General features: G+C 53.3%; 1 protein-coding gene across 2 annotated transcripts in view; it reads right to left on the bottom strand.

The window, feature by feature from the left end:
- Positions 1-4,663: 4,663 nt before the first annotated feature.
- The window catches only part of p3h2 (prolyl 3-hydroxylase 2), a 118,302-nt gene continuing 109,670 nt past the window's right edge, over positions 4,664-13,295 (bottom strand). The window contains exons 12-15 of one of the 2 annotated variants that reach the window (XM_072254861.1): positions 7,344-7,461; positions 6,926-7,001; positions 6,306-6,446; positions 4,664-6,043 (exon numbers count right to left, since the gene is read on the bottom strand). In XM_072254861.1, coding sequence (XP_072110962.1) covers positions 5,951-6,043; positions 6,306-6,446; positions 6,926-7,001; positions 7,344-7,461 — 428 coding nt within the window. In that variant the 3' untranslated portion in view covers positions 4,664-5,950. The remainder of the gene's footprint in view (positions 6,044-6,305; positions 6,447-6,925; positions 7,002-7,343; positions 7,462-13,295) is intronic. The other variant, XM_072254862.1, reaches the window with a different exon arrangement.

A 13,295-nucleotide genomic window follows, 5' to 3' on the forward strand; every position in this document is an offset into this window, starting at 1 on the left:
AAGACTTACTTGGAGGATTCATATAGATAAAACAATTGGAAAGTGTGAGAAAGTTTTCAGTGTTATGAGAAGTATTGCTGGATGTGACTGGGGAGCAGGGCGGGAAACTATGTACTTGATATATCTAGCTATGATTAGATCAGTTATTGATTATGGTTGTATTGCTTATGGTTCCGCTGCTACAGCAGTGCTTGGAAAACTAGACACTGTGCAGTCCAAAGCACTTAGACTCTGTTGTGGAGCTTTTAGAACAACATCAGTCCCGGCATTATGTGTGGAGATGGGAGAAGTGCCTCTGCATTTAAGACGAGTTTTTCTTCGGCAGATGAACAGGGCATGACTGCGCAAGCGTGTGTAAGTTGGACCGTGAGGCAGCGGGAGTGTTTAAAAGCGAGAAGATTAACAGAACGGGCGACGGAGAAGAGGGAAATAGAGTAGGAAGGCTTTGGCTCCTGAGGCTTTGGCGAGCAGAGGCTGAGGAAGAGCTTCACTCCAAGTGAGGAAAGGCCGGATAAGTTCCTTTAATAAATCTAATTACCTTAGGAGTAGGTAATGGAGGCAGCAGTTAGGGCAGTTGAGTGCTCCGTTTGCAGGATGGGGGAAGTCAGGGCGAGCACAATCGTCCCTGATAACTACACCTATAAGTTCCTCTTCCCTCTCCTGGCAGTCACCCAGCTACATGTCTCCTGACTCTTAAGAGTGACCATCTCTCTGTAACTCCTCTCTATTTCTGCCTCTGCCTCCTGAATGATCCGAAGTTCATCCAGCTCCAGTTCCTTAACTCGGTTTGTCAGGAGCTGCAGCTGGAAGCACTTTTTACAGGTCTGCAAGCCTCCAGGCAGACACCGTGGGACATCATGAAGGCTTCTCTGTCTTGAGGAACACAGAGACCTTAGGGTCCACATTCCTAGATCCCTCAAAGTTGTGATACAAGTTGATAGGCTTGTTAAGAAGGCGTATGGACTGTTGCCTCTCATTAGTCAGGGAGGGGAGCTGGGGTGGGGGGATTGAGGTCAACGTAATGTTGCAGCTCTATAAAAACCCTGGTCAGACCTCACTTGGAATATTGTGTTCAGTTCTGGTCACCTCATTATAAGAAGGATGTGCAGAGGAGAATTACCAAGATGCTGTCTGAATTAGACAGCAAGTCTCATGAGGAAACGTTGTGCGAGCTTGGGCTTTTCTCTTTGGAGCAAAGGAGGATGAGAGGTGTACAAGATGTTAAGAGACATAAATTATGTGAATGGCCAGACATTTTCCCAGGTTGGAAATGGCTAATATGAGGAGGACATAATTTGAAGCTGACTTGGGGCAAGTATATGGGTGTGCCAGAAGTTGTTTATTTGTACACAGAGTGGAGGGGCCATGGAATGTGCTCTCCAGAGGGCTGGTAGAGGCAGATACATTAGAGGCATTTAAGAAACTCCTAGATAGGCACATGGATGATAAAAGAATGAAAGGTGTGTGGGAGGGAAGGGTTCGGTTGATCTTGGAGCAGGTATTCTAAGGGTATGTAAGTATTTGGACAGACAGGCTGATTAGAGATGGTCAATGTGAATGGTAGGCCTTGTCTAACCAATCTTAGAGTTTTCTGAGGAAGTTGATTAAGACAAGGCAGTGAATTTTAAATGGAACTTTCATGGGCTATTGGCTTTTGTTGGTGGCACAGTCACGATTCATCAACAAGGGCAAATAAAAATAAGGCAGGGACAAGTGGAGAGGCCATTGTGTGAGTGAACCAGGGTTAGAGTGGAGATGCTTTTGTTCATCAGGTTTGGGCAAGGTAAGTTTCTTCATTCTTCGTCTGTGCACAGTTAGAGCGATGGGAATGGCTCCGGGGGCTGTGTTGTGTTAGTAGTAGTCATACTTTATTGATCCCGGGGGAAATTGGTTTTCGTTACAGTTGCACCATAAATAATAAATAGTAATAAAACCATAAATAGTTAAATAGTAATATGTAAATTATGGCAGTAAATTATGAAATAAGTCCAGGACCAGCCTATTGGCTCAGGATGTCCGACCCCTTGTGTGAGATATGGGAATTCTGAGAGACCTCCAGCCTCTCAGATAACTACTTCTGCACCAGACGCACTGAGCTGCAGCTCCTCAGAACGTGTTAAGGAACTGGAGCTGCAGCTCGATGACCTTCAACTCGTACAGGAGAATGAGGAGGTGATAGATAGAAGCTACAGGCAGGTAGTCAACCCTAGGTTGCAGGAGGCATGTAACTGAGTGACTGTCCGGAGAAGGAAGGGAAATGGACAGCCAGTGCAGAGTCCCCCTGTGGCCATTCCCCTCCATAATACGTATACTGTACGACTTTAGATACTGTTGGTAATGAGACCTACCGAGGGGGAGCCCCAGTGACCGGACACAAATCGGCAGCTGAGAAGAAAGGCGGTGCCAATCACACCGAGTGTTCAAAACAGACTGAAAATCTGCAACGTCAACTCTCAGCTCAGAGAGGAGTGATAAATGCATCTGGTGCGAGGGGTGATGACAATGGTGATATAGATTGGGTTGATTTAGATCGATGCTGCTCGGAGAGGAGTGATAGGTGCATCTGGTGCGAGGGCTGATGATGGGGTGTTTGGTGTGTAGGGTGCGACACTATAGTAGGGAGGATGATTGGGGAAGTGCGCTTCCTTTCTATCAACACCCGCTGCCCCAGTGGCACCCGTTGTAACGGAGAGAGTTCAGAAAACACCACAGCCCAGGGGCACCAGTTGTGACACGGTATTCTACCCCTTCCATGTGGCTCAATTGATTGTTATAACTGAGAATACACCAAAGTGTGGAATTGGGAGACGATCCACAGGAACTTCTCCAGTGCATTCAACAGCACAGGATAATTCATGGTTCAGATGAAGCAGAGGAATGGTAGTTAACCGTTCTGTCCCACCAGAGGATCAGGCACAAGGCCAGGGACACTGGGTGATCTACAGAGGCTAATCGAGGTGACCTGGTGGAGGCTTTGCACAGGTGTAGATAGAGCAGAGGAGAGCACTTGTGACCACGTTGTGGCTGGTTTTCGAGTGTTTATGGTCCTACTTTGCATTGGCAGAATTTGGCCCAGCGACTGAGTAGTGACTGGCTGAGGACCTTGGTATCACACAGTACTGACGAGAGCAAAAGAGTGCTAGAACTGTTTGATCCCAGTGACCCTGCACACACTGAGGCGTGGGTGCTTAGGAAAATGATTAGAGCTTGGGAGAAGGAAGTGCGGGAGTTAGATTTCAATTGTAGGAATATTTCAGGGACAGCTGAAGTGTTGCACCCTCAAAGTATCGTGTAGTGAGATGCAGGTCAGGATAGAAGCTGGCAGAGAAATTGCTGGAGTGAAGTAACACAGCGTTGGAGTGCATTTTCACCAAATCAGAGAGGCTGTTGTCTGTGGCAAGCTTCCCAGTGCAGTACTCAAATCTGCTGGTAATGTGGGTCACTATGCTAGAGCTGTACAGCCAAAACAGTTCATTTAATCTGAATCCCAACATAGATCAGCAACTGGAGTTAGAGAAAGGTCAGGATATGCTGGAATGTTGGTTAATCTGGGGATTTCTGTGTTTTAATCTTGTTGAATTTTCAGAAGGCCTTTGATGAGGTGCCACACATGAGGCTGCTTAACAAGTGAACTGCTATGCTTTTACAGGAAAGTTACTAGCATGGATAAAGCAGGAAACAAAGAGTGGGAATAAAGGGAGCCTTTTCTAGTTGCCTGCTGGTGACTAGTGGTCATGATGTAATGGTCTTGTGGAGGTCACATGATGACCTGCTCTCAACAGGTATATAAAGGGAAACACTGGTGACGCAGTTAGTTTCAGTTGAGTTGTTGTTTGCTTCGTTAGTTACTCTGTTATGCTGCGCATTTGTCATGGCGCAGTTTTGTTTTCCTGTCTATTTTAAGATGCAAAGATTGGTGCTGGCAGTTTCGCCAATTACTGCCAGGTTTGTGTGTTGCATCTATAATTTTCCCTTTTCAGTATTGGAGAGTGAAGACTTTATTAAAGGCTGTGAACCTGAAGGATCGGAATAAAGTTGGCGGTTTTATAAAGGATTGACCTTATTGAGGATTAGTTTCAGAAATGGTGACCTGTATCTGAGATAACTGCTGCAAGAGCAGAGAAGTTTGAGCAGTGTCTACTCACCAGCAAAAGGTCAGTTCCTTTAAGCGGTTTTATTTCCTTTGTCGTGAATGCTTTGGCGAATCAGCAGTAACGTCACATCTTTGAAGAAATTTGTTTCCAGAAGTCTCTCCTTATTGACTCTGTGAATCGCTTGGACTTTTGAATTTACCACTTTAAGAACTGTTTCAGAGTTGCCATATAGCAGTTAACTTCTGGTTAAGTTAGTCGCTTGTATACTTTTCGCTATTTGTTGAGCGGAGTTTAATAAATGTTTGTTTTTATAATTGATAATTCATTGTTGCCGATCACGTGACCCTGTTCTGTTTTTCTTCTGCGCAGGGAGGGCGAATTTTTTGGGGTTAATGATCACGCTGCCTTTCTTTTGGTTTCATGGCTACCTGGAGAAGAAGAATTTCAAGTTGTATGCTTTGATACTAAATTAACCTTTGAATGTCATCAGCAGTAGGAGCTGGCCTGCGGTGTACTGTGTACTATGTACTAAACATGTATTCTGTGCAACAGAAATGGCCACACACAGCTGAATTTTAACTTTTATTCATAGATTCAAGTCTTTCACTTTTCACAAAGTATTAATCTTTAAAAATTCTCATCATATATTCAAATAATATGAACCAGTAACCCATGTCACCCCCCCCCCCCCAGTTGCTAGAAGGGTACAGGAAGAAGGGAGTTGATCAGACAGACCAGGTAACAGGGACAAGGCACTACACCGGATCAAGACTGCCCACCACATCACCTGCCCCAACCCCAGCAAATACAGGATACAGAGAAAAGGACCAGTAACATCATGAAGGATCCCACCCACCCTGCTCATGGCCTGTTTGTCCCACGCCAGGACCACCAGACTCAAAAACAGTTACTTTCCCCAAGACTGACGAATACCTCCACCCACTAACCCACCCTCCACTTTATCATCTCCTGTACGGCCACTCAATCTATGGATATAAGCTGTCTTATGAATTTATTGTTAGTGTCCCTTTTTTGTGCTGCATCAGATCCAGAGTAATAGTTATTTTGTTCGCCTTTAGACTTGTGTACCGGAAATGACGTTAAGCAATCTGGAGTCTTGGGACCAAATCACAGTACATTATCATTGTTACAAATCTCAGCATTGTGAAACCCATCCAAATCCTGGCATTGACCCAGAGGGGCAAAACAAATGAACAGTCCCAGAATGGGGTGTGAGGCCACTTACGCTACCCAAGACTGGTGACAGTGACAGCCCACACACTTCACAGACTCACCAACATAATACATTTCCATAGAATCTGCAAAATATTCATTTTATAAATAATCTGTTAATCACAATATCATAAATTCCTGTGCAGGGTGTAAATACATTGCACTCAGATAAACCAGACCACAAACTCAGAACACACCACAGTGACCCCGTCGCCTTCCCTAGGGTATGGCGCAGTCGGGGCACAACTCCTCATCTCCAGAACCATGGGAATTTCGTATCGTCTGCACTTCAGAATGAGTTTCCCTCCACACCATCCATCACGCCGAGTGAAGCTCTTCACCATTCAGTTGCACGCTCCCCGATGGGACAGGCTGGCTAGTGATGGAATGAAGCTCTGTTGTCAGTGGTGACGATGGGGAACGGGAGGTGAATGGCCAGGGAACGAGTCTGCCTGTGAAGCAGACACCATCCGCAGACCGGACATACCTGGAACCACCTCCTGAGGCAGAACAATTGATGTGCTCACACTGTGAAGTTTAAAACTTAAATAATCTTTTTACAGAAAATTAGAATTTCTACAGGGGTTGCCAGAGATTTAAATAAATATATTCTAAACCAGGATTCATAATTCATCTCGTGGGTTTATATGGAATTTGTTGTCCAAACTCTGTTGGAGAGAGATGAGCTGAACCACCTCGTCGGCCCGGATCCGCTCCTGTGGGGCAAAGGGAGGCAACTATGTGAGAACAGGGACACTGAGGGGGTGTTGTCAGTGTCTGGCTCACACCCACTGACCCCTACACCCCTGACCCAAACCATTAGTCATACTTTATTGATCCCAGGGGAAGTTGATTGGGAAATTACCCCCACACCTCTTCTCCCTCCCTCCTCTCCTTTCCACCTTCCCCCCAGACCCCTGACCCAAACCATTACCCCTACACCACTCCCTCCACCCCCCCAGACCGCGCTGGACTCACCTGCTCGCGGAAGCGGGGGTTGAGGGTGAACCAAAGAGCGACAGCACATCTCTGACCCCGGGTGACGGCCATCACCCCGTGAGGGTTCTCTCCCCCCGAGGAGAAGCTCACCACCCTCCCACAGCGCGGCTTCACCGCGGCCTATGGGGGGGGCGGGGGAGGAAGGGAAGGGAGACGGGGAAGTGGGGAGAAATGGGGCAGATGGGGGAACAGAAGGGGGCAAGGAAGAAAATTGGTTTTGTTACTGAACCACAATCCAGTGAAAAGCTTGTCTGACAGATCAGATCATTACACAGAGTAACACCCACAGAATGCTGGAGAGACTTAGCAGGTCAGGCAGCATCTATGGAGGGGAATGAACCCATTCATCAGGGTTGGAAGCACAGTGAGGCAGAACAACAGGAAACAATGACAGAACGCAGAATGAAGTGTAACAGTTACAGAGAACGTGCGGTGCAGATAAACCATATGATGCTGATTCAGAACAAGGTACATTGTGAAATTGAGTCCAATTCTCCGCTCAAAAGCTTTAGAACAGCAGGAAGCCTTTCGGGAGGAGAGAACAGAGGATGCCCACTGAGCAGAGGAGAGGAAAGGGGTTGGCAGAAGGACACACTCACCGTGATCGTTTTAGCATCAGCTTCGGTGAATATAAATTCACCGCCTTCAAAATCTCCATTCAAATAGAGGATGGCACTGCAGAGAAAACAGGAACCATTACTGGTGTACTGGACGGAGGGGAGAGGAAACACTGACAACACGACAGCAGTCAGAGATATACATAGGCTGTGTGTGTGGTCACACTGTGCTGGGGGGGGTTGCGCAGCTGCTCAGTGAGTGGGGGGTGTGGAGGGGTGGGGTAGTTGCTGTCTGTGCATGGGGTGGTGATACTTGTAGTCACTGTGTGTGTGTGTGGGGGGTGGTTACATCTGTAGTCACGGCGTGTGTGTAGGTGATACCTGTAGTCGTGGTGTGTGTGTGTGTGGGGGGGGTGATGATACCTGTAGTCGCGGTGTGTGTGTGGGGGGGTGATGATACCTGTAGTCGCGGTGTGTGTACGCGGGCGGCTCCTTCCAACACTCCTGTGCGTCGGGGTCCAGGAGGCAGTTGTCGGCGTGGATTGGGTGACTAAGGTCGTTGCGATTGTCCTGTTGACCTAGAATGCCATTGACAACAGCAGGAAGACCATGAACAACACATCCTGTAGCATTGTCTGTGGCTGTACCACAGCCACTCACCCCCGGGTGTCACTGTGCGGAAGGTGGTGCGAGGAGAAGAGTCTCTGAACGGGAAGGATGGTGGTGTTGTCGGGGAGGGTGGTGTGTGTGACGATGGAGTGAATCCTATCGAATACTGAGCGGCCTCGATACAGCGGATGTGCAGATGCTGTTTCCTGAGGTGGAAGTGTTTAGGACAAGAGTGCTCAGCCTCAGAGTAGAGGGATGTCCATTTGGAACAGAGATGAGGAGGAATTTCTTGAGCCAGAAACTGCTGAATTTGTGCAATTCACTGCCTCAGGCAGCTGTGGAGACCAAGACATTGGGTATATTTAAATCAGAGGCTGACAGGTTCTTGATTAGTGAGGGTGTCAAAGGTTATGGGGAGAAGGCAGGAGAATGGGGTTGAGAGGGATAACAAATCAGCCAGGAGGGTCTGAGTTCTGCTCCGATCTCATCAACACAGTAGCCTAACAATTAGTGTCGTCAATGATCGATCAACTTTCAATTGCAATCACAGTCTGCAAGAAATTCACACATTTCACTAATCCCACTAATGTGTGACATTCCTCGTGCATTCCAGCACAACATACAGGAGAGGGTTAATGAATTGTGGTCAGCAGCCAGTGAGTGACGGTGTTAATCAACAACAGTTCAGAGTGGCAAACGCTGAGGAAGAAAATACTTCAGCGAGGATAATGGAGAGACAGACAATCCAACCGGTCATCACCCCCTCCCTCCCTCCCCCAGACAATCCCACTGGTCATCACCCCCTCCCCCCCCCGGACAATCCCACTGGTCATCACCCCCTCCCTCCCCCAGACAATCCCACTGGTCATCACCCCCTCCTTCCCTCCCCCAGACAATCCCACCGGTCATCACCCCCTCCCCCCCCGGACAATCCCACTGGTCATCACCCCCTCCCTCCCTCCCCCAGACAATCCCACCGGTCATCACCCCCTCCCCCCCCGGACAATCCAACCGGTCATCACCCCCCTCCGCCCCCAGACAATCCCACTGGTCATCACCCCCTCCCTCCCTCCCCCAGACAATCCCACTGGTCATCACCCCCTCCCTCCCTCCCCCAGACAATCCCACTGGTCATCACCCCCTCCCTCCCTCCCCCGGACAATCCCACCGGTCATCACCCCCTCCCCCCCCCCCGGACAATCCCACTGGTCATCACCCCCTCCCTCCCTCCCCCAGACAATCCCACTGGTCATCACCCCCTCCCTCCCTCCCCCGGACAATCCCACCGGTCATCACCCCCTCCCCCCCGGACAATCCCACTGGTCATCACCCCCTCCCTCCCCAGGACAATCCCACCGGTCATCACCCCCTCCCTCCCTCCTTCGGACAATCCAACTGGTCAACAGCCCCTCCCTCCCTCCGACAATCCCACCAGTCATCACCCCTCCCTCCCTCCCCCCAACAATCCCACCGGTCATCACCCCCTCCCTCCCTCCTTCGGACAATCCAACCGGTCATCACCCCCTCCCTCCCTCCTTCGGACAATCCAACTGGTCAACAGCCCCTCCCTCCCTCCAACAATCCCACCAGTCATCACCCCCTCCCTCCCTCCCCCCGACAATCCCACCGGTCATCACCCCCTCCCTCCCTCCTTCGGACAATCCAACCGGTCAACAGCCCCTCCCCCCCCGGACAATCCCACCGGTCATCACCCCCTCCCTTCCCTGGACAATCCAACCTGTCATCACCCCCTCCCTCCCTCCCTCAGACAATCCCACCAGTCATCACCCCCTCCCTCCCTCCCCCCCAACAATCCCACCGGTCATCACCCCCTCCCTCCCTCCCCCAGACAATCCCACCGGTCATCACCCCCTCCCTCCCTTCCCTGGACAATCCAACCGGTCATCACCCCCTCCCTTCCCTGAACAATCCAACCGGTCATCACTGCCCCCCCCCCCCCGAACAATCCAACCGGTCAACAGCCCCTCCCTCCCTCCCTCCCCCAGACAATCCCACCAGTCATCACCCCCTTCCTCCCTCCATCCCCCGGACAATCGCACCGGTCATCACCCCCTCCCCCGGACAATCCAACTGGTCAACAGCCCCTCCCTCCCTCCTTCGGACAATCCAACCGGTCATCACCCCCTCCCTCCCTCCCCCAGACAATCCCACCAGTCATCACCCCCTCCCCCCCGGACAATCCCACCGGTCATCACCCCCTCCCTCCCTCCCCCGGACAATCCCACCGGTCAACAGCCCCTCCCCCCCCGGACAATCCCACCGGTCATCACCGCCCCCCCGAACAATCCAACCGGTCAACAGCCCCGCCCTCCCTCCCTCCCCCAGACAATCCCACCAGTCATCACCCCCTCCCTCCCTCCATCCCCCGGACAATCGCACCGGTCATCACCCCCTCCCCCGGACAATCCAACTGGTCAACAGCCCCTCCCTCCCTCCTTCGGACAATCCCACTGGTCATCACTCCCTCCCTCCCTCCCCCGGACAATCCCACCGGTCATCACCCCCTCCCTCCCTCCTTCGGACAATCCCACTGGTCATCACTCCCTCCCTCCCTCCCCCGGACAATCCCACTGGTCATCACCCCCTCCCTCTCCAGGACAATCCCACCGGTCATCACCCCCTCCCTCCCTCCCCCGGACAATCCCACTGGTCATCACCCCCTCCCTCCCTCCTTCGGACAATCCAACCGGTCAACAGCCCCTCCCTCCCCCGGACAATCCCACTGGTCATCACCCCCTCCCTCCCTCCTTCGGACAATCCAACTGGTCAACAGCCCCTCCCTCCCTCCGACAATCCCACCAGTCATCACCCCCTCCCTCCCTCCCCCCAACAATCCCACCGGTCATCACCCCCTCCCTCCCTCCTTCGGACAATCCAACCGGTCAACAGCCCCTCCCTCCCCCGGACAATCCCACCGGTCATCACCCCCTCCCTTCCCTGGACAATCCAACCTGTCATCACCCCCTCCCTCCCTCCCCAGGACAACCCCACCGGTCATCACCGCCTCCCTCCCTCCTTCGGACAATCCAACTGGTCAACAGCCCCTCCCTCCCTCCAACAATCCCACCAGTCATCACCCCCTCCCTCCCTCCCCCCCAACAATCCCACCGGTCATCACCCCCTCCCTCCCTCCCCCAGACAATCCCACCGGTCATCACCCCCTCCCTTCCCTGGACAATCCAACCGGTCATCACCCCCTCCCTCCCTCCCCAGGACAATCCCACCAGTCATCACCCCCTTCCTCCCTACATCCCCCGGACAATCGCACCGGTCATCACCCCCTCCCCCGGACAATCCAACTGGTCAACAGCCCCTCCCTCCCTCCTTCGGACAATCCAACCGGTCATCACCCCCTCCCTCCCTCCCCCAGACAATCCCACCAGTCATCACCCCCTCCCCCCCGGACAATCCCACTGGTCATCACCCCCTCCCTCTCCAGGACAATCCCACCGGTCATCACCCCCTCCCTCCCTCCCCTGGACAATCCCACCGGTCATCACCCCCTCCCTCCCTCCCCCGGACAATCCAACCGGTCAACAGCCCCTCCCTCCCCCGGACAATCCCACCGGTCATCACCCCCTCCCTTCCCTGGACAATCCAACCGGTCATCACCCCCTCCCTCCCTCCCCAGGACAATCCCACCGGTCATCACCCCCTCCCTCCCTCGGACAATCCCACCGGTCATCACCCCCTCCCTCCCTCCCTCCTTCGGACAATCCAACTGGTCAACAGCCCCTCCCTCCCTCCAACAATCCCACCGGTCATCACCCCCTCCCTCCCCCGGACAATCCCACCGGTCATCACCCCCTCCCTCCCTCCTTCGGACAATCCAACCGGTCAACAGCCCCTCCCCCCCGGACAATCCCACCGGTCATCACCGCCCCCCCCGAACAATCCAACCGGTCAACAGCCCCGCCCTCCCTCCCTCCCCCAGACAATCCCACCAGTCATCACCCCCTCCCTCCCTCCATCCCCCGGACAATCGCACCAGTCATCACCCCCTCCCCCGGACAATCCAACTGGTCAACAGCCCCTCCCTCCCTCCTTCGGACAATCCCACTGGTCATCACTCCCTCCCTCCCTCCCCCGGACAATCCCACCGGTCATCACCCCCTCCCTCCCTCCTTCGGACAATCCAACCGGTCATCACCCCCTCCCTCCCTCCCCCAGACAATCCCACCAGTCATCACCCCCTCCCCCCCGGACAATCCAACTGGTCAACAGCCCCTCCCTCCCTCCGACAATCCCACCAGTCATCACCCCCTCCCTCCCTCCCCCCAACAATCCCACCGGTCATCACCCCCTCCCTCCCTCCTTCGGACAATCCAACCGGTCAACAGCCCCTCCCTCCCCCGGACAATCCCACCGGTCATCACCCCCTCCCTTCCCTGGACAATCCAACCGGTCATCACCCCCTCCCTCCCTCCCTCAGACAATCCCACCAGTCATCACCCCCTCCCTCCCTCCCCCCCAACAATCCCACCGGTCATCACCCCCTCCCTCCCTCCCCCAGACAATCCCACCGGTCATCACCCCCTCCCTCCCTTCCCTGGACAATCCAACCGGTCATCACCCCCTCCCTTCCCTGAACAATCCAACTGGTCAACAGCCCCTCCCTCCCTCCAACAATCCCACCAGTCATCACCCCCTCCCTCCCTCCTTCGGACAATCCAACCGGTCAACAGCCCCTCCCTCCCCCGGACAATCCCACCGGTCATCACCGCCCCCCCCCAAACAATCCAACCGGTCAACAGCCCCGCCCTCCCTCCCTCCCCCAGACAATCCCACCAGTCATCACCCCCTCCCTCCCTCGGACAATCCCACCGGTCATCACCCCCTTCCTCCCTCCATCCCCCGGACAATCGCACCTGTCATCACCCCCTGCCCCGGACAATCCAACTGGTCAACAGCCCCTCCCTCCCTCCTTCGGACAATCCAACCAGTCAACAGCCCCTCCCTCCCTCCCTCAGACAATCCCACCAGTCATCACCCCCTCCCTCCCTCCCCCGGACAATCCAATTCGTCAACACCCCCTGCCTCCCTCCCCCCGATAACCCCACCGGTCAACACTCCCTCCCTCCCCCGATAATCCCACCGGTCATCACCCTGTCCCTCCCCCTCCCATGGAAAATCCTGCCAGTCATCACCCCCTCCACCCCCCCCCCCCGGACAATCCCACTGGTCATCACCCCCTCCCTCCCCCGATGATCCCACCGGTCATCACCCTGTCTCTCCCCCTCCCACGGAAAACCCTGCCGGTCATCACCCCGTCCATCCCCCTGTACAATCCCGCCGGTCAAGAACCCCTCCCTCCCTCCCTCCTCCATATTGTGTCAAGAAACCTTCCTGAACACACCTAATAAACTCCACCCCATCTAAACCCCTTGCTCTAGGGAGATGCCAATCGATATTTAGGAAATTAAAATCTCCCATCATGAAAACTCTTATTATTGCACCCCCTCAACTCTGTTCTAAAGTTCACCCCTCAATTTTGAGGCTGTGCCCTCTAGTTCTGGATACCCCCACCATAGGAAATATCCTCTCCACATCCACCCTATCTAGTCCTTTCAACATTCTATAGGTTTCAATGAGATGCCCCACGTTCTTCTAAATTCCGGTGAGTACAGGCCCAAAGCTGCCAAATGCTCATGTGTTAACCCTTTCATTCCTGGAATCATCCTCCATGACTTTTCCAATCACAACACATCTTTTCTGAGATACAGGGCCCAAAACTGTTGACAACACTCCAAGTGCGGCCTGACTAGTGTCTTACAAAACTTCA

Source organism: Mobula birostris, chromosome 4 (genome assembly GCF_030028105.1).
Source record: "Mobula birostris isolate sMobBir1 chromosome 4, sMobBir1.hap1, whole genome shotgun sequence".
In the NCBI taxonomy this organism is placed as follows: domain Eukaryota; kingdom Metazoa; phylum Chordata; class Chondrichthyes; order Myliobatiformes; family Myliobatidae; genus Mobula; species Mobula birostris.